This window comes from Phoxinus phoxinus (assembly GCF_949152265.1).
Source record: "Phoxinus phoxinus genome assembly, chromosome: 12".
NCBI classification, from domain to species: Eukaryota; Metazoa; Chordata; class Actinopteri; order Cypriniformes; family Leuciscidae; genus Phoxinus; species Phoxinus phoxinus.
In genome coordinates this window covers 34,336,792-34,362,354 of record NC_136887.1, presented here as the reverse complement: position 1 = coordinate 34,362,354, position 25,563 = coordinate 34,336,792, and the positions used below count along the sequence as shown (strand labels likewise).

At 36.9% G+C, this 25,563-nt stretch overlaps 1 protein-coding gene across 4 annotated transcripts in view; it reads right to left on the bottom strand.

Annotated features, from left to right (window-relative positions):
• Nucleotides 1-25,563, bottom strand: part of fnta (farnesyltransferase, CAAX box, subunit alpha) — a 76,561-nt gene that overhangs the window by 43,892 nt on the left and 7,106 nt on the right. For 2 of the 4 annotated variants that reach the window (XM_079629924.1, XM_079629923.1), the window contains exons 7-9: nucleotides 21,570-21,632; nucleotides 20,956-21,133; nucleotides 15,553-15,700 (exon numbers count right to left, since the gene is read on the bottom strand). In XM_079629924.1, coding sequence (XP_079486050.1) covers nucleotides 15,553-15,700; nucleotides 20,956-21,133; nucleotides 21,570-21,632 — 389 coding nt within the window. Of the gene's footprint in view, nucleotides 1-10,185; nucleotides 10,292-11,313; nucleotides 12,422-15,552; nucleotides 15,701-20,955; nucleotides 21,134-21,569; nucleotides 21,633-25,563 lie in introns of those variants that run through there. The other 2 variants (XM_079629921.1, XM_079629922.1) reach the window with 2 other exon arrangements.

The window sequence follows — 25,563 nt, the reverse complement described above, 5'->3', positions numbered from 1 at the left end:
AAGATATTTAGTAAATGTCCTACCGTAAATATATAAAACATGTATTTTTGTGAGTGAATGCAGCACAATCGTGAACATAAATGCACAACTTTAAAGGAGATTTTCTCAATGTTTACATTTTTTTGCTCCTCAGATTCCAGATTTTCAATAGTTGCGTCTCGACCAAATATTGTCCAATCCTAACAAACCACACATCAATGGAGAGATTATTTATTCAGCTTTCAGATTATGTATAAATCCCAATTTAAAAAAAATGTAACCACTGGTTTTGTGTAGTGCTGGGTATCGATTCAAATTTCAAGAATCGATTCGATTCCGATTCTCAAGATCTTGAATCGATTATCATTATTCGATTCGATTCGATCCGATCTTATATTTTTAAAATCAAAAGTTTTAACTGTTCATGAACAATCAAGTGTTTGTATTAAATAACATTCACAAACATACATTAATGTTGTACAAATGTATTGTTCACTCAATGTATTGATGTTAGATAAGGCATTAATGTTAATGAATGGTGTCTTAATGTAGTGTTACCAACTAAACAGGAGATAAAACGTGTTTTATTTGACTTAATTGACTGTCCTTTTATTTAATCCAAAACTGCGTTCATATTTAAAAGGCCTTTTAAACTAGATACAACGAACCGCACGCGATACCACTTTAGGGGCCGTTCACATATCGCGTTTTATGCGCGTGCAAATTCAGTGAGAAGCACTTCAATGCATCTCAACAGGTCATTTGACAAAAACCAGCGGCCTTTCCGTAACAACATGGAAAGCTCGGCCGAACAGCTGATCATAGCTGTACAGGGCGGCTTTTTATTTCTCATCTCAATGAATATATCTAGTAGTAAAGCTAATGCAAGGGCTAGAAATCAATTAATTATTTGATGATACTTCCTCGTCATCATGGAGAGCGCAGTTTGCACGAGTTTGCACCGCTTTCTCCTCTCAACAAGCACGTGCTTTCCCTTTGCGTCTGCCGTTGCTATGCAACCATGAACAGAGGCGCGCCTGGAAAACGAATTTGCACGCGCAAAAAACGCGCTATGTGAACGATTCATTCCTACTTTCTTGTCAACAAGTGGATTCAGAGAAACCGCATTAGCAGCGCCGCCGGTCGCCATGTCTCAGTGTGTTTATGGGGAAAATGTAGGCCTGTTATTAAATCGATCCTCTGAGTTACGGATCGATCTTTAGAAATTAATATGAAAATCGATTTAGAATTGGTGAATCGATTTTTTTCAACACAGCACTGGTTTTGTGGTCCAGGGTCACATTAGATCTCATGGGTTTCATATGGAAATTTGACATAATTCACATGTTCCAGAAGCACACATTTCCACATGTTTTACATGGGATCTTCCTATTTCATGTGAAATTGGTGTGGATTGTGTGTAAGGGCTTCACAGCTTAAACACATATTCATGTCACAGCAACAACAACGTGGCCTCACGTCCTCCCGTTTCAAACTAACTTTCATCTCCATCAGCAGGGCTTTATATTCCATTAGTATTCCTTCCCTGAGCTGAACAACAGATAAAGCTTTACCTGCCCACCAACAGCTGCATTTGATGCTCGAGATCTCATTCATGCACACACAGACATGGCTTTATGATGAAGCAACTTTTACCCCAGTGTCGCTTAGCAACCGTAATCTCCATTAAGTATCAAAGTTTAGCGTGAGGAGGACAAAGAAAAAACTGTGTAGTTGCGTGGTTTGCTATTTCACGGAGAGAGAAAGCAGATTTATGAAGCCTCGGAGTGTGTGAGGCATCAGGGCAGGTGATGAGCTGTGTGACCTCTGCCGTCGGTGTGTGTGTGTGTGTGTGTGTCAGGATTCAGGTCTCGGCACAGGCTGCAATTAATAATGGATGGATGTTATTTACACACGGAAACGCACAAGGCATGTCCCCCAGACCTCCTCTGATGAGTTTCTGCCTCATTTAGGATCATGTTCCTGCCGTTCCTCGCGGGAACTCTTTAAAGCTGGCTGAGATATGTCTCGCTTTCTCTCGTTCTCCATTCAGATTAATTCTGTTCTGCTGCAGTCTATTGCTGTCTATTGCTGGATGGGAAGGTTATGGGTTTCACTTTATTTTGATGGGCCCTTTAACTCATTCTGTTGACTATAAATAACGCTGCACTTACATGTGAACTAACTCTCATTAGAGTATCAGTTGAGTATCAGTTGAGTATCAGTTGAGTATTAGTAGAGTATTAGTAGAGTATCAGTTGAGTATTAGTAGAGTATTAGTAGAGTATCAGTTGAGTATTAGTAGAGTATTAGTAGAGTATTAGTAGAGTATCAGTTGAGTATCAGTTGAGTATTAGTAGAGTATTGGTAGAGTATTGGTAGAGTATTAGTAGAGTATCAGTTGAGTATTAGTTGAGTATTAGTAGAGTATTGGTAGAGTATTGGTAGTGTTAGAAGAGTATTAGTAGAGAATCAGTTGAGTATCGGTTGAGTATTAGTAGAGTATTGGTAGAGTATTAGTAGAGTATCAGTTGAGTATTAGTTGAGTATTAGTAGAGTATTGGTAGAGTATTGGTAGTGTTAGAAGAGTATTAGTAGAGAATCAGTTGAGTATCGGTTGAGTATTAGTAGAGTATTAGTAGAGTATCGGTTGAGTATTAGTAGAGTATTAGTAGAGTATTAGTAGAGTATCAGTTGAGTATTAGTAGAGTATTAGTAGAGTATCAGTTGAGTATTAGTTGAGTATTAGTAGAGTATTAGTAGAGTATTGGTAGAGTATTGGTAGAGTATTAGTAGAGTATTAGTAGAGTATTAGTAGAGTATTAGTAGAGTATTAGTAGAGTATTAGTAGAGTATTAGTAGAGTATCAGTTGAGTATTAGTTGAGTATCAGTTGAGTATTAGTAGAGTATTGGTAGAGTATTGGTAGAGTATTAGTAGAGTATCAGTTGAGTATTAGTTGAGTATTAGTAGAGTATTGGTAGTGTTAGAAGAGTATCAGTTGAGTATCAGTTGAGTATCAGTTGAGTATTAGTAGAGTATTGGTAGAGTATTAGTAGAGTATCAGTTGAGTATTAGTTGAGTATTAGTAGAGTATTGGTAGAGTATTGGTAGTGTTAGAAGAGTATTAGTAGAGAATCAGTTGAGTATCGGTTGAGTATTAGTAGAGTATTAGTAGAGTATCGGTTGAGTATTAGTAGAGTATTAGTAGAGTATTAGTAGAGTATCAGTTGAGTATTAGTAGAGTATTAGTAGAGTATCAGTTGAGTATTAGTTGAGTATTAGTAGAGTATTGGTAGAGTATTAGTAGAGTATCAGTTGAGTATTAGTTGAGTATTAGTAGAGTATTAGTAGAGTATTAGTAGAGTATCGGTTGAGTATCAGTTGAGTATTAGTAGAGTATTAGTAGAGTATCAGTTGAGTATTAGTTGAGTATTAGTAGAGTATTGGTAGAGTATTGGTAGTGTTAGAAGAGTATTAGTAGAGAATCAGTTGAGTATCGGTTGAGTATTAGTAGAGTATTAGTAGAGTATCGGTTGAGTATTAGTAGAGTATTAGTAGAGTATTAGTAGAGTATCAGTTGAGTATTAGTAGAGTATTAGTAGAGTATCAGTTGAGTATTAGTAGAGTATTGGTAGAGTAAAAGCTTTACAGGTCGTCGAGAGTTGAAGAATGTTCAACTTTGGGTAAAACGCAGCACTCATCACTGTCACTTTTTACCCAACCGTCCAATCACAGTGGAGGAGGGGCGGGACTAATACCACACCAATGGATATTCTGTATCATAGCAACGAAGCGCAGAAAAAACTGCGCACATAGCTCAGCATTTTCAGCAGAACGCCTAGCGCCTTTGGTGGACACACGGCCTGACGGTACGTTCACACGGGGCGTCAGCGTCAACGCTTGACGGAAGGCATGGCTGAAGTTTAGCACGACGCCATGGTCATAGCAGCGTCAGCCAATGAAAGTAGACAGGAATGACAGGATGAACGTGATGAATGTGATTGGCTGCCGCCTGGCTACTGTATTTCCATAGAGCGATCCTGATTGGCTGACGCTTCCGTCTGCGGCGATTCACTGGCGTTGCTCGCGGCAGAAGTTGAAAAATTAGGCTTGTTTGAGATGAGCAAAATCTGCGCAGAACCGATCACCGGTGATCACCGCGAGATGCATGCCGGTTAGAAATGTGTCCGACTGCGTTCCGCCTGGCTCTGATGTCATGCTGACGTATGTCAAAAATCTCTCGCGAGCGCAAGGCACACCTGTCGGATTCTGCAGTTGCGCGCAGTTGCTCTCCACCGACTGCGCGGATCAAAAGCATGATGGGAAACGACTTGCTGACGACACAGCTTAATGCTCATTGGTTTAAACAACCATGATGTAATGTTCTCTTTTAAAATGTTTGATATTAAAACTCTGATATCATGTTTTATGTGTATAAATGATCTGTGAATATTCCCAAACTCTCTGACAGTGCGATCTCTATATGGATTATGTGATTATGTAATTAAAATATATGTATATAAACACATGTATTAAAGAAAAAAAAGATTGATAAACACGTATTTGGAATGCATATAGCCTAACAAGTGATTTGGGTGTCTTGTTCATTATATTTATTTTCATATTTAAGCAACAGAACTTAAATTACATCCAGTTTATTAGCAACACTGTGCACGAGCGTGAATCCCGTGAATCCCGCGATATCCATCTTTGATCTCACAGGTGTCAGATCCACTGTGAGAAGAGAGAACTGTCCGGCTTGCCTGCACTTTTTTCACTCCTCCCCTCACTGCAGCCGCCTACTCTCGCATACATTTCAGGCGAGGCAAGGCGCATCTCTATGGCGTTCCGATCGGTTCTTTAATATGACTTTGCAGCACGCACTCGTCTCAATGAACGTCTCACTCAACGTCTTAATTTTTTTTTTATTCTGCTATTTATTCCATTCATTTTAAGACGCAGACGTGATGCAGACGTCACGCAGACGTCACGCTGACGTCAAGTAAATCACGCGTAGCAGTGAAGTGTCAAGTCAGACGTTACACGTCATTCACGTGTGGCAGTGAAGTCATTTATTATAATTTTCTCTAACACGCACTGCACACTTTACTCAGCACTGCTCAGTGCAGTGCGCCAGCGATTGCGATCGGTTCTTTAATATGACTTTGCAACATGCACTCGTCTCACTTGCGTCTGCCTTATAACGTGACGTCTGCGTCTGTGATTTATATATAGGATAGTGTGTGTGTGTGTTCTTGTTTAACCCACATTTTGAGGGCGAAATGCCCCCACAAAGATAGAAATATGAAGAAACAAAATTGATATAGGCTATTTCATTTTTATAGCTTATTGTTGGGGTTGTTATTGTGTTTTTTATTTTTTATAGTTTTAAAAGGCCTAGGCTACAGCACTAAACTGGAAAACAGACAACTCGATCGCACAACCACTGTTTCTGTAGCCTAGATCATTTAAATAGAAGAATAGAATTGAAAAATACTAGCCTATGTTTATTTTTTATATAATCCGTTTATAAACCGTTCTTACGAATTCTCAAACTGTTCCCTCGGTTTAACAAATCGTGCCCACGGATTAATAACCCGTATTAAACATTTCAAATATTCACAAATTAATATGGATTTTTTTTTTTTTTTTTTTTTACTGGTTTTCTAATGCAAAATGTATTTTCCCCGCAGTGCTGAATGAGAATAGCCATCTCTGGAACCATACAGAGAGGTGATTTATAGGTGGTTTATAGGCAAATGATACTAAATGTGTCTGAAAAAATAACGAGGCATTTTAATTGTTTTTATTAATAAACTATTAATAAAAATAGCTGCAAACATATCTCCATCTCCGCTGTAAAGCAGATGCGGCTATAGATAAAAATTCATACGGATTACATAATCAGACAGTATCTGCTTTCGATTCGAATTTGTTCGTTTAAAAGTGGACATTTCAAGCTTTATTTTGTTTCAGTTCATTTTTTAGACTCACTCCAGTTCAGGGAGATCATGAAAGCGCGCCTGATTGTTTTATTTTACGAAATCAAAACGTTTTCTTGTTATTGTGAGTTTACAAAAAAAAAAAAAGTAGTTGCGAATTGTGTATTATTATTTTCTGTATGACCATAAATTATGAGTATTTTAAGTTGTTTCCTGTTGATAGGAAAATACAAGTGTTCGCGCCCGCGCCTCCGTGCGCGCGCTCCACTCCGCAGAAACCATTGGATATATGCGTCAAAATCTTGTTTATTTGTGATAAATAATCAAATAAAACCCTGTATTATTATTGTTTGTTCTTTATTTATTTATTTTTTGTCATTGTTATAAATAACAACGAAATAACATCAGAGAATCCTACAATATGTGCAATAAAAAGTCGATAAAGTGCAATCCGTTGTATCACAGTCCACTGGGACATAATTATTGTCCGTATAAACAATAATAGACAGTAATATGTTTATCATAAAATAAGTTATGAATGTTTTATTTTTATACCTATGAACTTTTACAGTTTTGGAAATGTTTGTTATTTTTTATGTTGTTTTTTTCGGATTTGTGGCCCGTCCTCTCTTTAGAAGAACAACAAGCGGTTGTTAATTATTGTATATTGTTTTATTGTGTATTAAGTGGAATAGGCCTACTTCAAATTGTCATGCTTAAAGTGATTCTCAATTGTAGCGGGTATGAGGTGAGGCGGCCCTTCAAATAAATAATATACATGATCATTTGCGTAAATTAATATTTACTATTTGGAATAAAAAGCTATACATAAGCAAGGTAAAATCACTTAATTGCTAATAAAATACAATTGAAGATCAGTGGGGAAAAATAATAAAGAACGAATAAGTGTGTGGAATGTGCTGGAAACCACCTTGCCGCAGACGCAGACGAGACGTTCGGCAGACGCAGACGTCACGTTCTGCACACGAACGAGTGATGTGGCAGACGCAGACGAGACGTTCTGCAGACGCAGACGAGACGTTCGGCAGACGCAGACGTCACGTTCATTGAGACGAGTGCGTGCTGCAAAGTCATATTAATATGGCGTTCCGATCGGTTCTTTAATATGACTTTGCAGCACGCACTCGTCTCAATGAACGTCTCACTCAACGTCTTAATTTTTTTTTTATTCTGCTATTTATTCCATTCATTTTAAGACGCAGACGTGACGCAGACGTCACGCTGACGTCACGTAAATCACGCGTAGCAGTGAAGTGTCAAGTCAGACGTTACACGTCATTCACGTGTGGCAGTGAAGTCATTTATTATAATTTTCTCTAACACGCACTGCACACTTTACTCAGCACTGCTCAGTGCAGTGCGCCAGCGATTGCGATCGGTTCTTTAATATGACTTTGCAACATGCACTCGTCTCACTTGCGTCTGCCTTATAACGTGACGTCTGCGTCTGTGATTTATAGGATATTTATATATAGGATATTGTGTGTGTGTGTGTGTGTGTGTGTGTGTGTGTGTGTGTGTGTGTGTTTGTGTTCTTGTTTAACCCACATTTTGAGGGCCAAATGCCCCTACAAAGATAGAAATATGAAGAAGCAAAATTGATATAGGCTATTTCATTTTTATAGCTTATTGTTGGGGTTGTTATTGTGTTTTTATAACAGACAACTCGATCGCACAACCACTGTTTCTGTATATCCTTTAAATAGAAGAATAGAATTGAAAAATACTATTTTTATTTTTTACATAATCCGTTTATAAACCGTTCTCACGAATTCTCAAACTGTTCCCTCGGTTTAATGCCCACGGATTAATAACCCGTATTAAACATTTAAAATATTCACAAATTAATATGGATTTTTTTATTTTTTTTATTTTACTGGTTTTCTAATGCCACATTTATTTTCCCCGCAGTGCTGAATGAGAATAACCATCTCTGGAACCATACAGAGAGGTGATTTATAGGTGGTTTATAGGCTAATGATACTAAATGTGTCTGAAAAAATAACTCGAGGCATTTGAATTGTTTTTTTATTAATAAACAAGTAGCCTAGGCCTATTTTGTAAATCAGTGTCGGCTGCAAACACATCTCCATCTCCGCTGTAAAGCAGATGCGCCTTTATAGAAATGCACCGTTTACGGATTACATAATCAGACAGTATTTGCTTTCGATTCGAATTTGTTCGTTTAATAGTGGACATTTCAAGCTTTATTTTGTTTCAGTTCATTTTTGAGACGCGCTCATGTTCACGGAGATCATGAAAGCGCGCCTGATTGTTTTATTTTATTTTCTGTATGACCATAATTTTTTTTTTAAGTAGGCTTATTTTAAGTTGTTTACTTTCCACTGTTGATAGGAAAATACAAGTGTTCGCGCCCGCGCCTCCGTGCCATGCAGTGCGCGCTCCACACCGCACAAACCCTTGGATATGCGTCAAAATCTCGTGTTTGTTTGTGATAATCAAATAAAACCCTGTATTATTATTGTCTAACCTTTATTATGACTGACATTTGACCAATTGCTTTGTTCCTTTTTTGGATAAAAGCGTCTTCTAAATATTGTTTGTTCTTTATTTATTTGTATTTTTTGTCATTCTTATAAATAACAACGAAATAACATCAGATAATCCTACAATAGGCTATAAGTGCAATAAAAAGTCGATAAAGTGCAATCCGTTATATCACCAGTCGTCAGGGACATAACAATTAATGTCCGTATAAACAATATGTGAGATGTAGTAAATATTACAGCAATGCATTCCCAACTATTAAAGTTGTGTATAGAGATAATTGTGGTGTGTTGTGGCGGGCTGGGTATAAATAGGAGGAATGCTCGTTCAACAGTCTCACTGCAACTGGGATAAAAGCTGTGGGCCAATCTAGCTAAATATAGCCTTGGGCTGATAATATTAATTATAGGCTAATTATTATTATTATTAGTATAAGCAAAGACATTTAGGCTAAATAATAATAATGAACTGTGCTCGCATTTCTCTTGAGGTGTAGGCCTATCTGTTTTTAAGTATAATTCTGATGATAACTGTCAGACCGCCTGTCAATCAAACTTCGGCGAAAATCTAAAACTAAATATTACAACTCTAAAATTAAACATTACAAATATTATATATGTTAGTTAAATCAGCCCAAATGTTTACAACTACGTTCTTTTGTATTGGTCAAGAGACTCCTAGTGGTGAATAGTAGGCTACATACATGCTTTTTTATGATTTATTCATAAGTAGGCTATCTGTGGATGTTGACAAGAAACAATGGCAAACACAAATTTTAACATGATCATTTGTGTAAATTAATATTTACTATTTGGAATAAAAAGCTATAGCCTATATAAGCAAGGTAAAATCACTTAATTGCTAATAAAATACAATTGAAGATAAGTGGGGAAAAATAATAAAGAACGAATAAGTGTGTGGAATGTGCTGGAAACCAGCAGACGCAGACGAGACGAACGAGTGATGCAGACGCAGACGAGACGTTCGGAAGACGCAGACGAGACGTTCGGCAGACGAACGAGTGATGTGGCAGACGCAGACGAGACGTTCTGCAGACGCAGACGTCACGTTCGGCAGACGCAGACGTCACGTTCATTGAGACGAGTGCGTGCTGCAAAGTCATATTAAAGAACCGATCGGAACGCCATATATTAAAGAACCGATCGGAACGCCATACATCTCAAACAAGCCTATTCTCAACTTCTGCCGCGAGCAACGCCAGTGAAGCGCCGCTGAAGGATCCACAATTCTTTTTGGCAACGCTTGACGTCACCCATTCAAAGTCAATGGGAAGCGTTTGCCGCTGACGCCCCGTGTGAACGTACCGTTACGCTCATGGCATTTTAAAAACGCGGCGCTCACATTGAAAAAACACGCCAGCCACATGAAAAAATGCTTTGGTGGACACACGGCTTTACGCTCGGTTTCTCTATCGGTTCTCAACCGGAGGCGGCGTTAACGTTAATCCTGTCAGATCGTCCACCATTGACTGAGCGTGTACGGGTCGGCCAATCTGGTTCCGTCCGTTAAAATGAACTTTTGCAAATAACAGTCGCGGTCGTCCACAACTGTAAATCCCAGAGGCCAAGTCTCCCAGTATCCCACTGCTGGTAATAGCTTCTGCAGACACTCTGACATCTCGTCAAACACCAGAAGTCATCCAGCCGCGTCTAAACTTCATTTCGCCCAAGTTTGCCTGAGTGAGTTTGCAGCAAAGTTCACAGGAGAGTTACCTTTCCACAAGCTCCCGCCGCGCGCTCGTCCTGCTCTGTATTCTGCAGATCTCTCGGCTCGGTTTTCTTCTCGCACACACAGTCGATGTCCAGATTCTGTCTGCATCTGGAAATGAGACGCAATCCTCTTTCCTCACACTATAGTGCATCTCAATTACACACTCACTTGGCAAAGAAGAGCTAACTTGACTGCTCTTTTCCTTTTATAAAGACTTGCAGTGAAATGTTTTCCAGTATTGGAAGCACATTTCTGTTTCTGTGACCTTGATTCAATGCAGCATTAAATGAAACGTCAACACAAAACTAATGTGTGCTTCCTTAAACTCACTCCAACAGTTCTCAAATAGTAATGCACAAACACATCAAACCAAAGACCACACTGAACTTAACTTAAATATATGAAAGACATTGATTGAAGATATAGTTTATTAAGGTACTACGTACTAGGCAGTTTGTTTTACAGGTGAAACTCAAAAAGTTCATTTATTTCAGTAATTCAACTTATAAGGTGAAACTAATATATTATATAGACTCATTACATGCAAAGTGAGATATTTCAAGCCTTTATTTGTTATAATTTTACAGCTTATGAAAACCTTTTCACAAAATTTCTAATTTTTTATAAGCTGTAAGCCATAATCATCAAAATTATAACAAATAAAGGCTTGAAATATCTCACTTTGCATGTAATGAGTCTATATAATATATTAGTTTCACCTTTTAAGTTGAATTACTGAAATAAATGAACTTTTGCATGATATTCTAGTTTTATACTGGTTGAAACGTCTTCACATCCTGATAGCAATCAATAAACGAAGTGGGATTTCAAAGCTAGCTTGCTATTGCTAGTCGAAATCTGAAATGTTGTACCTTACCTTTAAAAGCTTTAAAGTTAAACTTTAATCTGCAACATAAGAGATTTGCACTCAAAAGTAGTCCAACCCCACATTTAAACACTACAAGATTAAATGTAGGAGAACATACAGTATACAACTTCAATTAAACGTTCAACTCATTAGCATACAAGCCTTCATAAATGGCTAAGCGTACCATGTTTTTCAGGACATGCATCATGGTAATACCATAGTTTTCTTTCAAGTACCTTGCAGTACCATGGTAAAAAAGGTTAAAAAATTGTTTTTAATAATAAGGTGCTATAGACACATACATGGAAAAAGGTCAATGACGTAACATTTGAACTGTTTACTAAAAAAATAAAAAATAAAATAAAGATTCAATTCCCATTAGATAATAGATAGAATTATGTAATTTTGATGATGTAAAAATTTACTCGTCACTTTCACAGCATCGTTGTGCTTATAAACGCGTTCTTTTGAAACAAACCCTGAAAGAGTTGTTGAAGATTAATGGTGGTGATGTTGAAGTCATGTGACCGCGGCGTAGTTCATTTATAAGCCTACGTTTAGCTTTCATCTTCTGCCAATTGTATTTAGGCTTCAAAAATTCATACACTTTGTTCATTTGTGTGACGCTGGACCACAAACCCAGTCTGGAGCCGCACGGGTATATCTGTGGCAATAGCAACTATACATTGTATGGGTCAAAATTATCCATTTTTCTTTTATGCCAAAAATCATGAGGATATTAAGATCATGTTCCATGAAGATATTTAGTAAATGTCCTACCGTAAATATATAAAACATGTATTTTTGTGAGTGAATGCAGCACAATCGTGAACATAAATGCACAACTTTAAAGGAGATTTTCTCAATGTTTACATTTTTTTGCTCCTCAGATTCCAGATTTACAATAGTTGTGTCTCGACCAAATATTGTCCTATCCTAACAAACCACACATCAATGGAGAGATGATTTATTCAGCTTTCATGTGATGTATACATCTCAATTTTAAAAATATTGACACATGTGACTAGCTCTGTGGTCCAGGGTCACATTTGTTAGGATTATCATGATGAACAAAATCTGTATAGCAAACATTAACTTTTAATCGATCTCAGAAATTTTCTGCAATAATTCAAAAGCAAATGGAAAAATCCTTTTGGGATTTCATCGAGGGAACCAGGGAAGACCCGTCATTGAGTTGTGCTGATTCAATACTGTAATGTTTTAATGCTACAGCGAGACGGTCTCATAGCCAGGAGCGCTGCGCCGTAAACACTTCAGATCCCACAACAGCTCTTCATCACACGAGCGCCCTTGAACGAGCATCATTACACGGCTGTACTTCAGGGACGCCGTCCTGATCTGACCCGTCTCTGATGAAGCCAGGGTTGGGAAGAGTAAATACAGCATGTGCTTAGTATTAGTAACACACAAAAATAAGACTTACAGCAAATTATAGCTTCAGTTATTGAAGAAGAAAGACCCTTCACTGGAAGCCATAAAGGACAGCAAACAGCAACGCATTACGCTGCTCTTGACCACAACGAGTGTTAAACCTTTTTTAAAAAAAATATGTTTTAGAAGGATTAGGATATTCTGTGATCTTGATATCAAAACACACTCTAAAAAATGCTGGGTTAAAATTAGGTTAAAACAACCCAGCATTTTTTAGAGTGTAAAGCCAACTTATTGTGCATGTAAAATATCTGTTTATCACTCTAAAAATTGCTGGGTTGTTTCAACCCAATTTTGGGTCAAATATGAACAAATCCAGCCATTTGGATACATTTTGTATTACATTTTTAACCCAATGTTTGAGTTCGTCCATATTTTACCCAAAATTGGGTTAAAGAAACCGTATGTAAGAAATGTATTTCAATTAATCATAAAATGGCCCTGGAGAAATCATGTTAATTTCAAATACTTATATCACTGACGACAGTAGTCCGGCCAGGATATTGGACTCTAAAAAATGCTGGGTTGTTTTAACCCAAGTTTGGGTCAAATATGGACAAACCCAGCCGTTGGGTTAAATTTTTAAATGACATTTTTAACCCAACGTTTGGGTTTGTCCATGTTTGACCCAAAATTGAAACAACCCAGCATTTTTTAGAGTGATAAACAGATATTTTACATGCACAATAAGTTGGCTTTACACTCTAAAAAATGCTGGGTTGTTTTAAAGGAACCGTATGTAAGATTGTGGCCAAAACTGGTACTGCAATCACCAAAACACAACATGACAACCAACATCAGTTGAGGTCTGCAACTTCACTTTTAAATGACAATCAAAAAAAATGCTGGGTTGTTTTAACCCAATTTTGGGTCAAACCCAAACATTGGATTAAAAATGCAATTAAAAAAATGTAACCCAACGGCTGGGTTTGTCCATACTTGACCCAAACTTGGGTTAAAACAACCCAGCATTTTTTAGAGTGCAATATCCTGGCCGGACTTCTGTCGTCAGTGATACAAGTATTTGAAATGAACATGATTTCTTAATATCTACTGACATATCAGGGCCATTTTATGATTAATTGAAATACATTTCTTACTATATAAATTCTTACATTTCAAATATTAAAATCATTAAAAAGTTAAAGATATTGTCAACTAAAGTAGCACTATGTGAGGTGATCCTACTGGGCTTTGTGATTGATGGAAATAAGGACATATACTATACATCATATAAAAAAAAAATTCACAGGTAGGTTTGTGGTTGTTTGAGTTCAAAAGTTCAATATTAAAATCCCCACATACAAATAAGGGCTTATTTATAACTTCAGAAAACAATTTCACCATCCATTCATTAAATAAGGCTACGCTTGATCCTATAGACGCAGCTTATGATAATATTATTTTCCTTTTCATTTTTTAGTTCAATAGTTACACATTCCATTAAATTATCAAGGATCTCAAACATGCTATCATGTGTTTGATCGCGTCCCAATGAGGAAAGGACAACGCAAGAGTGAAAATCTCGCTCGAATTAAACGTAAACCGCCCTGAATTAAAATATAAAACCAGATCAAATAATATCTTAACCCAATGTTGGGTAAAATATGGACAAACTCAAAACTTGGGTTAAAAACGTAATTAAAAAAAAAAGTAACCCAATGGCTGGATTTGTTCATATTTGACCCAAATTTGGGTTAAAACAACCCAGCAGATATTTTACATGCACAATAAGTCGGCTTTATAATCAGGTAAATGCTGTAAGGAACGTTTGGCGCAGGAAATGAATGATTCTTGGTCAAAACAAATGACTTTAGGTCTGTGCGACTGCTGTCAGGTTGAACACCTTTATGAATCGCTCATTTATTGGACAATTGTAAAGATTTTTGCCCTCGTGTTTGTGTTAATCGTGTGATTTAACTGTGTGAACTTAAACCTTTCAGTCTTGATAACATCACAGTGTTTAAGGCTAAGGTTAAAAATGTAATCGGCTTATTAAACATCACCAGCGTTAGACACTCATGCGCACTGTTCAAAAGCTTGCGGTCAGTAAGTTTCTATTTTAAATGTTTTTGAAAGACATTTCTTCTGCAGAAAGCTGCATTTATTTGATCAAAAATACAGTGAAATATTATTATAATGTAAATTATCAGTTTTCTATGTGAATATATATAAAGTGGAATTTATTCCTGTGATCAAAGCTGAATTTTCACCAGTCTTCAGTGTCACATGATCCTTCAGAAATCAGGATAATATGATATGAAAACAGCTGATTGATATCTTTGTGCATACTTTTTTTTTTTTTTTTGGATTTTTTGCTGCATTGAAAGTTCAAAAGAACAGCATTTATTTGAAATAGAAATCGCTTAACATTAACATTATACAATCTTACTGACCCCAAACTCTTGCACGGTTGCGTACATTCTCAAATACACTTTTTTTTTTTAGTGTAGGGTTAGAGATGTATAAAAATTAATTTTCCAAAATCTAAGGCGTTATGTTAGTTGTCTATCTGCTAAAAATACTGAAATCTGTCCATAAACCAAACACTACAGGCAAACATGAGAACTGGAAATGCAAAAATGCAAGACAACAAAAGTTAAAAGTCATTCAGCTTTAGCATTAATCATTATTATTTCTGAACATAAAAAATGCATGTACAGTCAGTCTGAGCAGAGTTTGGTAACGCAGACCAGAAGATGCTTTGGCAAGAGAAGCGTCCGACTACACCTGAAGCATGTCAGTTACGTATTTGCTGTGATAAATGACACTTGACCTCTGAAAAGATAAATGCTAGTCTAAAACATGAGTATGAACTGCTGCCAAACTCCCAGCGTACACTTCATTCACTGCAAGGTCTCTCTGAGAGCGATTAAGCTGATGGCTACTTGGAGTTTAACGGCGTTCTGACTTGCAAGCGCGCGCACGCACACACACACACACACACACACACACACACACACACACACACACACACAATCATGTCTCTTCTTCCTCCTCTCAGCATGTGTCCAGGTGTGTGTTTCTCCTCAGGGGTCGATGGGCTCACCGTCGAGATTCTGGGACGAGGGAGGAGGCGGGGCTAAAGATGAGGGGGCGGAGTCACCAGAGCCATACGCGTTCTGGAGAGATCGGGACACGTAATCCCAGTATTCCCTTCGGATGGTGTCCTTCTCCTCGGCCAGGAACTTACAAAGCTAAAACACACACAAACAAAAATCAAGGCTCTTTATCATCGCCGGAGACCGTAGAGATGCATCAGCCATCAGATAAAAATTTAAATTTCGAATATTCTTCTAATAAAAAATTAATTAAAAACACTGCACATTCGAATGCAAACACCATCAGGACACTAGGGCTGTAATTTTTTTCTCTTCAATTTAGTAGTGCTGTAAACGATTAATCACGATTAATCGAATCCAAAATAAAAGTTTGTGTTTACATAATATATGTGTGTGTATTGTGTACTGTAATTATTTTGTATATATAAATACACACATATATAAATTTTATCAGTTTGCATTTCTGGCGCCTCCGTCTCAACATACTGTACAGCGCGACGTATATCCACATAAAATGCAAAGGAACGGGACACTGTAGTTCATAAAAATTAATTATTTGCATGTGCTTTAAAGCCTTGCCGGTTAAACATGTCATTCGCTGCTGATGAGCTGTTCTAACGGGCGCTTTTCTGAGCGCAAACACCCGACGCGCGCACATGCACTAAAAGCCTGTCTAACAGCGCTGTTACTGAACTAAGTAATCTTTCGAGTCTCATTGCGCTAATACTGTCAAATACACACAAGGTTTACATAAACAAAGTTGGTTATGTCTAAAGTGAAAGAACAGTAGAAAAAAATGAAGAAAAAATCTGCTTGTCAAATGCGTGTAGACTCGTTGCGCGCAGATCTTAAAGTGACAGTAGACTAATAGTAAACATGCTGCCGCTTGTCCTTAAAGGGACAGTAACCCAAAAATAAAAATTCTGTCATTATTTACTCACTCTCTAATGTTGTTCCAAACCTGTATTAATTTATTTATTGTGCTGAACACAAAAGAAGATATTTTGAGGAGTGTGGCTAACCGGGCGGTTGCTGGTCCCCATTGATTACCATAGTAGGAATGACACTGGGGTACATCAACTGTTTGTTTACCCACATTCTTCCAAATAACTTTTATTTTCAACAGAAGAGGGAGACTTATTCGGGTTTAAAGCGGCTTGAGAGAATTAAAATTTTTGGGAGAACTATCCCTGTTAATAAAACAACAAAATACAAAGAGCATCTCACTCACTCTTGACTGAGAACTTTAATAGTCGCTTTAATAAGAATCAATGTAAAATTTATATAGTGAAGTCGATGTTGTGTTTTATTTTCATATTTGTTCATTTAATTACTTTCTTCAATGCTGTTAAATACACCTGTAGCTAAAAAAAATAGAGCACTGTTTATTTAATTTGTATATTAAGTTGTGTATGTGTATCTTTGTTCTTAATTTTTAATAACAAAGACAATGACAAATATTTTTTATCTTCGCCACTTTGGCCTAAATATCTGCCATTCTTTTTTATTTTATATTTTGTTACCTAAGGCTTTGTTTATAAAATAGGGACATTAGTTTGGCTGTGATGCTCAGTCACTTGCAAAATAGTAAAACCAACATGAAAAGGAATCGTGATAAAATCGTGAATCGTGATTTTCCTGAAAAAAATCGTGATATGATATTTTTGCCATATCGCCCACCCCTACGTGAACATATTTCAAACGGAGTAAAACAACAGGGGAGTAAAGTCTAAATGCAGCGCTGACATTTCCCCGCGTAACGAGCGTCTGCGTGCGAGAAGCGGCGGCTCCCTCCGAGCGGCGGTAAAAGCTCAGCTCAGACTTTATGAAAGGAAATCTGCTGGTTATGCTCATCAATATTCTGCACTTCACAGTCTCACGGAAAGGTCAGCGGTCTGAGTTCTCAAGCTCGACCTGATGAGGAATCCTCTAGAAACATGAGCAGAATCCTTTCTAGAACCTTTTTAAGAACTGTGAAGCTTCCACTAGAGCATCGGTTCCCAACAGGGGGCTCGCGGCCCACAAGCGGGCCTCAGCGAACTCTGTCGGGGGTCGTGTCAAGTTTTGAGCAATGAGCATTAAATAAAAGGCCTTAACTTTTTTCAGTTCAAAATTAACAATATTTATATAATGAGCGAGTTCATCATGAATCCATTTTCCACTCCGTGTTTTTGTCTTATCCTGAGCCACTGGTACTCCTATAATAAGTGTTTACACTGGGACTATTTTACACTGGTTCGGATGCGGAGTAGCCCAGGACCTGCGTGACTCGTCATAGACGTACACAGAGAGAAGTAGTTCCGGCTACGAGAAGTAGTTCCGGCTACAATGTTCTTCCGAAAGACGCATTATTCTGTTAATAAACACACGTTTATTATCGCTCGCTTCAGCGCCAAAAATAAAGCCTCACAAATAACAAGCAAGTATTGATGTCCCAGACAGCAGTCATTTAGTAATAGCCAATATTCTTTATTTTTACCTACACACACACACACGTGTGAATATTGTGTTATTGCATATTAAATAGGGCCAATTTATAGGCTACTCCTCGGCTTACGTGTTTTTAAATTACAAAGGGCCTACTGATGTTTTTGTTATTGTATTTTCAATATTATAGGCTATTATTTGTGCATAAACATATCTGGTTATAGTAAACATACCGTTTGTTTGAAAACAACATATTTTGTCGTCCTTGCTGCAAGCTTACAAGAGCGATAATATCAGTAAATGTGAAGCAGGCCCTAAAATATTTGCTTGGGAAAAAGGGGGTCTCAGACAAGAAAAGGTTGGGAACCACTGGACTAGAGAACCCATCAGAACCGTTTTAGAACTATTGAGGATTCCACTGTAGAAATCACAAATATTACAGATGAAAAAATTAGAATATGGTGCAAAAGTTCATTTATTTCAGTAATTCAACTTAAAAGGTGAAACTAATATATTATATAGACTCATTACATGCAAAGTGAGATATTTCAAGCCTTTATTTGTTATAATTTTGATGATTATGGCTAACAGCTTATCACAATATTCTAATTTTGAATTTGGGGTTTTTCAAAATAAAATTGGTTCTAGAATCACGTGAGAATATGCAATTCTTATTTTTTTGGTCTCGGCACAGAAGAACTACACATTTCATATCCGTGGACATTTGTCCTCAGAACGCTTTCATATTTCCTCGTGTGTGTGTGTGTGTGTGTGTGGCGGAAGCTGAAAGGTTAAGCCAGTTCTTTTTTAAACACATGGCCTCAATTTCAAAACAGAAAATCATTTTCAACTCCATCATGATCATCATTGTGGCTCAGGATGAGAAACGCAGAGAAAAGAAATCTCATTAACCTCAACACAGACACAACATCCGCACGTTTGCCGAGGAGAACACGAGGCCCGTCACGGAGAGATCCTCGAGAGACGAACAACACTTTCTCGGCTCTGATTTCCCCTCCTTCACGGTTGCAGACAAGCTCTTTGTAATGTTTTATATGCATTTAGTGTGATATGAAAGCACAGATCAATAATTAATTAACATCTATTAAAGTTGTGTTGAGTTAATATTTAAAGACAAGTGCTGAAAACAGAATTTCAAAAGTCTCTAATTACCCGAATCAAATGTACGAACCACCAAATTTGTGAAATATTCAGCAGATTCTATTAAATATAGATATCCGTGAGTGAACCTGAACACTACAAGAGATGAAACATAATTATTACACCAAGTATTCTTTATGAAAACGCTTTACATGCAACATGTGCTAATTAACATGAATATTTATGATGCAAAACTAGCGTTATACATCATAAATCTCCTAAACTGAGCTCATCAGTTCTTAAAGTAATGTTGCACAAGGACACATTATGTACGTTTTGCATCAATTACACGCTTTGATGATTATTCAACGATTTAAAACTATAAATAGTCGCACAGTAATATCAACATTTGGTTTTATTCTGAATATGCATGCGTTATGTAAATGCATTTAATAACACAGATGGCATATGACTGTATACAGAGAGATAAATAGCATTTTTGATTACTTGTCTACTGGTATATTCAAACCTATGAAGACTATATTTTATTTAAATAAAGGCTTGATAACAGGGTTCGTACAGATACTGTAAAAATACATTCCAGGACTTAAAGCACTACTTTTAAGTTTTTTTAAGTTTTCAAGGACTACAATCAGAGATCGCACTTATCAAACAATGTCTTCAGTATTTATTTATTTTTACTCAAATTACCGATATAAGGTATCCAAAATACAACGTTTTTAATAATATATATATATATAAAATACTACATTTATAATGACACTTTATTCAAATATTTTATATTATAATGTTGGCATATTTTTGTATAGAGAAAAGGTCTGATGGGGGTTTATCAGATGTTAATTTAGCATGAGAAAATTGTATTTGTGGTTTTTCTAGAAAAATAAATAAAATTTCATATTTATTGTATTTAAATAAGTCGAGCACTTTTCAAGTACCTCTTTGTAAATATGGCTGTTTTCAAGGGATTTCCAGGACTTCAAAGTCAAATTCAAGTACTTTAAAGGGGTGTTTGATTATGAATTTACTTTTCTAACTGTAGTTAGTGTGTAATGTGTTTTCTAACTGTAGTTAGTGTGTAATGTTGTGTTTTCTAACTGTAGTTAGTGTGTAATGTTGCTGTTTGATCATAAACATCTGCAAAGTTACAACGCTCAAAGTTCAGAGCAAAGGGAGATATTTGCTTTTAAATAAATCGCTTTTTAAAGACTACAACAAACGGCTGGTAGGAACTACACGACATTCCTCCACTAACCCTACAATTTACATAAGCCCCGCCCCCTGAACACGATTTATAGATTATCAAGACAGAATATGCTAATCAATGACTAGAAGATAACTACACATAATCTACATAAATTCATCAACTAACCATTCAGAAATGTCCTGTTGCTTCTACATGTTGTCACTTCTTGAGTCTCTCCATCATTGTCCGACACCGGTTTGAACATAAAAGGCTAAAAGTGTTTGAAATGTTCAGTGTGTGTGTGTGTGTGTGTGTGTGTGTGTGAGAGGTAAAAGGACACAAGCTGTTGAAGCTCCGCCCCCTGTGCCGGGAGCAGCAGCTCATTTGCATGTAAAGGGACAGACACAAAACGGTGTGTTTTTGCTCATCCTCAAAAAGTTACACTTTAACATGATATATAAAAATATCTGTGGGGTATTTTGAGCTAAAACTTCACACACACACACACTCAGAGACTTATTTTACATCTTGTGAAACGGGCATTACACCACCACTTTAAGCACCTCGTACGAACCCTGTAATAAGGATCTGAATCTTAAATGATGCTCATGTAAACAAGGCCCTTGTTTTCTGCGTGTGTGTAGTCCCAGCTCACCTCCAAGGCCTTGCTGAGCGTCTCTCGCTGGTCATGGCTGGAGTTGTTGGTCTCCAGAGCGTCTTCGTAGAGGTCGACCAGGAAGGCGGTGAGATACGGAGAACTGCACGAGTCCTGAAGCTCGGTCACTTGCTCCAGAAGTCCAGGATACGAGGACAAACCACCATCCTGTAGGATCCTGAGTCACAGAACCCACACATACATCATCTAAACATGTGACATGAGCCACACATATGTTTTTATTATTTATATACAATATGTTAATGCTTTGGCAACATTGTGATACACAGTCATGCTAATAAACATCATATTTGAAATTAATCTGAGATAAACACTGTACACGCCTAAAAAATATATGCATTATATATGTTTAAAAATGGTATTTATTTATTTCAAAGTATGAGCAACAACAATAGTGACTCTAGCAAACGCTGGATCTATTATTGATCCATGTTATGTTTTTGCCCATATATTCTTATAAACATTCATTCAGGCTCTTCAGTGCAAACTGTTCATCTTCTTCTGTTACTGGTGATCATGTGCCATCTGCTGGTTTATGTTTGAAATGCACTGTATGCTTGAAAGAGAAATCAGATGTTTATTTCAGCTCTCACCCTTTTAAATAGTTCCAAGCGCTCTCGTTGTGAGGAGCTTTCTTTATTTGTTTCAGTGTGTACCTAAAGAGAGAGAGAGAGAGAGAGAGAGAGAGAGAGAGAGAGAGAGAGAGAGAGAGAGAGAGAGAGAGAGAGAGAGAGAGAGAGAGAGAGAGAGAGAGATTTTATAACACTATTAAATAATTTAAAAACAATTAATAAACATACACTTTACTCAAGACATTTAGCAAAAATTCATTCATCATCCTTATCCAAAGCACAACATTTCTTTATAATTCCATAAATTTTCTTAATTGTTTTATAAAATATGAGAGACAGGGGCATTGCATGGGTAATTGGTCATTTTTACTTGCCAGTAACACATAAATAATAGTCTTTAAAGGACAATTCGGGTGAAAAATGAACCTAGTGGCAATTAACACATGGTTATCGAGTCGATCGTTCTCTGGGATGTGTTTTCATGATAATCGAATGTAAAGAGTTTTATCTCTAAAAACTGATTAGCTTATAATGCTAGTATATGGGGCATCGAATATAAGTAAAAAGAAATCGCTAGTTAATACCACTAACACGGCTCAAAATAGCGGTAGCATAATGAGGGTCCCTACATGCAACCGAAGCATTGAGAACTGTGTAAGTGAACAGACATTTTAATAAGAAGAGACTTTATAAAGACAGTACACGTCGCGTATACAGACAGGAGCCATCTTTGGAAAACAGTCTCGACTAGTCGAGCCACGAACGCCTTGCTAAGTGAGCTGGTCGATAGGAATTACGTTTGTGATATCTAACGTAGCACGGCGTTCGTGGCTCGACTGGTCCATCTCCCGTGAACACGCGTTGACCGTTGCCGGAAGCCAGTTATTTTAATTTATAAAGATTTAAATATGTATATTTTTACGCCAAAACCGCACGGATTACCCTCAGAAGGCTTCGTTTATCCCCCTGGAGCCGGATGGATTATTTAGTGAAGGATGCATGCACATTTTTGGGACTTGAAGGAGGTGGACCCCATAACTTGACATCATAACCACTGAAAGATCTCAGACATTTTCTAAAATAACTGAAAATGTGTTCGTCTGAAAAATGATTGACATATGCATCTCGAACGGCTTGAGGGTGAGTCAATCATGGGTTTAATATCATTTTTGGCCGAACTATCCCTTTAAGTGATGTACATTTTAAACAGTATTGTTTGCTCTATTTCACCACAAAATGAGAGTTTCAATGAAAGCCACAGCAGAACTTTTGTGCAAAATACATTTATTTAGTGAAAGAATCTGCGGCTTTGAACGAATCAGGAGTCAATGATTCAATGACTCATTCATAAATGCAGTCTTGATTCGTAAATGAATGACTCACTCATTAAGACAGTGACTTGCCGCCACCTATAGTTGGCTTTAGTATAATTTTTAAAAGTATCACTTCATTATTTAATATTTCTCTATTTTTATTTAAAACATTATTAATGCTATTGTATTGCCATCATGCCAGCTGTGAACAGCATTAAACTGTGTAAATACATTTAAATGCAGCTTGTGGAATTAAATCTATTGCTTTATGTATTGTATTAATAATTAAATCAATGGAATTTTGATCCAAAACATGACATACATTTAATAGGGTTAGAAAAACTCAATAATAATAACGTTATAATACATATTTAATGACAATGTTTCTACTTGATTGTTTGTTTTTAAATATAAACATTTAAATGATGGTTGTCATAAAAAAATATGGATTTATTCAAACATACATATCATCCAACATACCTTCTGATGTTCACTCATGTTTATTTTGTGCTGTAACTAGTAGTAAAGCGGAAGAGATGATCGCTCACGTGCCGCTTTGCTTGATCTGAGGCACATTAAAGAGCCACAAAACGCTATTTATTGTTTGAATCTTGTAAAACAACTGAGCTAAGAAGTAACAAAGCACATTTTAAAGCTTTAAACATTTAAAACAAGCTTATTGTGTGATTTATTGGATGGATCCGCTACAAAATTGTTCATTCATTGAATTCTTGGGGATTTAAGAATCAATATCGGTTGTTAAAAATGAGAATCGATTAAAATAGAGAAATCAATATTTTTAACCCAGCCCTAGTATGTAGTGAAGAAATATACAGATTTCCTTTTGAACTAAGGACAAAATCAGTTTAGACATTCAGATGCATCACAAGTTGGTGAATAATCACTCTCAAAACTTTGAAAGCTTGAGAACCAAAACAAAAATGAATTGTGATCATTGGTATTTTTTAGGGATGTCAACGATTAATCGACGATCGATTAATTGTCGATAATAAATTTAATCGATACAACTTCTCGATCATGGATTAAGCAGCTTTATGCGCGCGCGCTGCTCAACCGCGAAACAAAGCGAGCATGTTTTGTTTGGGACCATTTTACACCTTCATTATGACTAAGTTTGCGTGTTCATTCGCAGCCTTTGTTTTGTGCAAATGTAAGTTGTAATATTGTGTTTATTTTGTGTATGCCTATGTATATCTGAGTTATCTTATACTGGACGCATCCCCTGAATGAACGCTGTAGTGCGCGTGATCAGCTTCAGCGCGCGCGGCTCAAACGGCACTGCACAACTAATAATGACTATTGGGAGGACTGTCATATTACATAACATTATAAAGAGAACAATATTGTAATAAAACATTGTGCATTATTAGAGTTTAGTTGCCGTGTCGCTTCAGGAAGAGCGGGTCCACAACATGATCCTTCTGAATGCATGGCACGTAACTTAGTTCAAGTTCACTTGTGCATTTGCGTCATTTTCTGCAGAAATAATTTGTAATGTTATGTTTATTTTGAATATATCTGATTAATCTCACATAGGATGCGTTTCTTTGAGTTAATGCGCTAGCAAACTAAGTGCTCCAGTTTAACGGTAGCCTTCATTCAGCGCGCGCAGCTCAAACAGAAATGCACGACTAATAATAACGATGAATAATTTGGGACTGACATATTACATAACATGAGAACACTATTGTATTAAATGGTTGTGAATGCATTGGGTTTAGTTGCTGTCTTCAGTGCGGTGTTCAGGGAGAGCGCGTCCACAGTCACACACTCTGCATCTGAGGCGGCGCTGGTGACGCGGTGTATTAGTAGTAGTAATTATATTTGATTATTAAATAATTAATTTAATTAAATGATCAATCACATCGAAAGATTTTACAATCCTGCTAGCCCTTTATTTAGATTAAAAACCACTCTCATTCATTTGCTGAGGAACATCGCGTGTTGAGCAGGATTTGCCGACCCTGTCACGCTGTTGGCCGTCACAGCAGCAGACGCATATGCAGTAATAAGTAGGGATGGGAATTGATAAGAATTTAACGATTCCGATTCCATTATCGATATTGCTTATCGATCCTCTTATCGATTCTTATTGGGGTGAGGAATTAAGTACAAATTTGTTTGTATTAACTCGCTTTAATATCTGATCAAATTGATAATTTTCACATTCATTGGTCCGGACAAAAAATAAAAATAAAACTGCCATTTATGTGCCATAAAAACTAAAAAAAACACAGACTGAAAACAGTTAAGGAAGAGCTTGTGCCTTTTGGAATATTAACAGTGCTCATTTGGATTAGGCTATTGAGTTACTAAAACAAACTTTGTCAAATAATACACAGGTTTTCTTCACATTTTGAACGTTTTTGTTTCCATTTGTTTAATTTCAAGATCTGATGTGACTTAGCCATTGCTGTTTTTACAGCTACAAAGCTGGGAGCACTAAATGATATTCAGTCATATTATACACGCTTTTAACATTAAATAAAGCACATAAACAGTACCTGATATTATCAGTGCCACACTTTGAGATTGTTGTTCCAGCGCGACGTTGCAGTAAAATAGGATCCGTTTCAAATAGAATCGTTGTGTGTTGCGGCTGGGTAAACTTTGATTAACATGGAAAATTATACTTTTTATCACGTGTCGCACCGTCGCGTCGCATGTAGTTAGGACGCGGT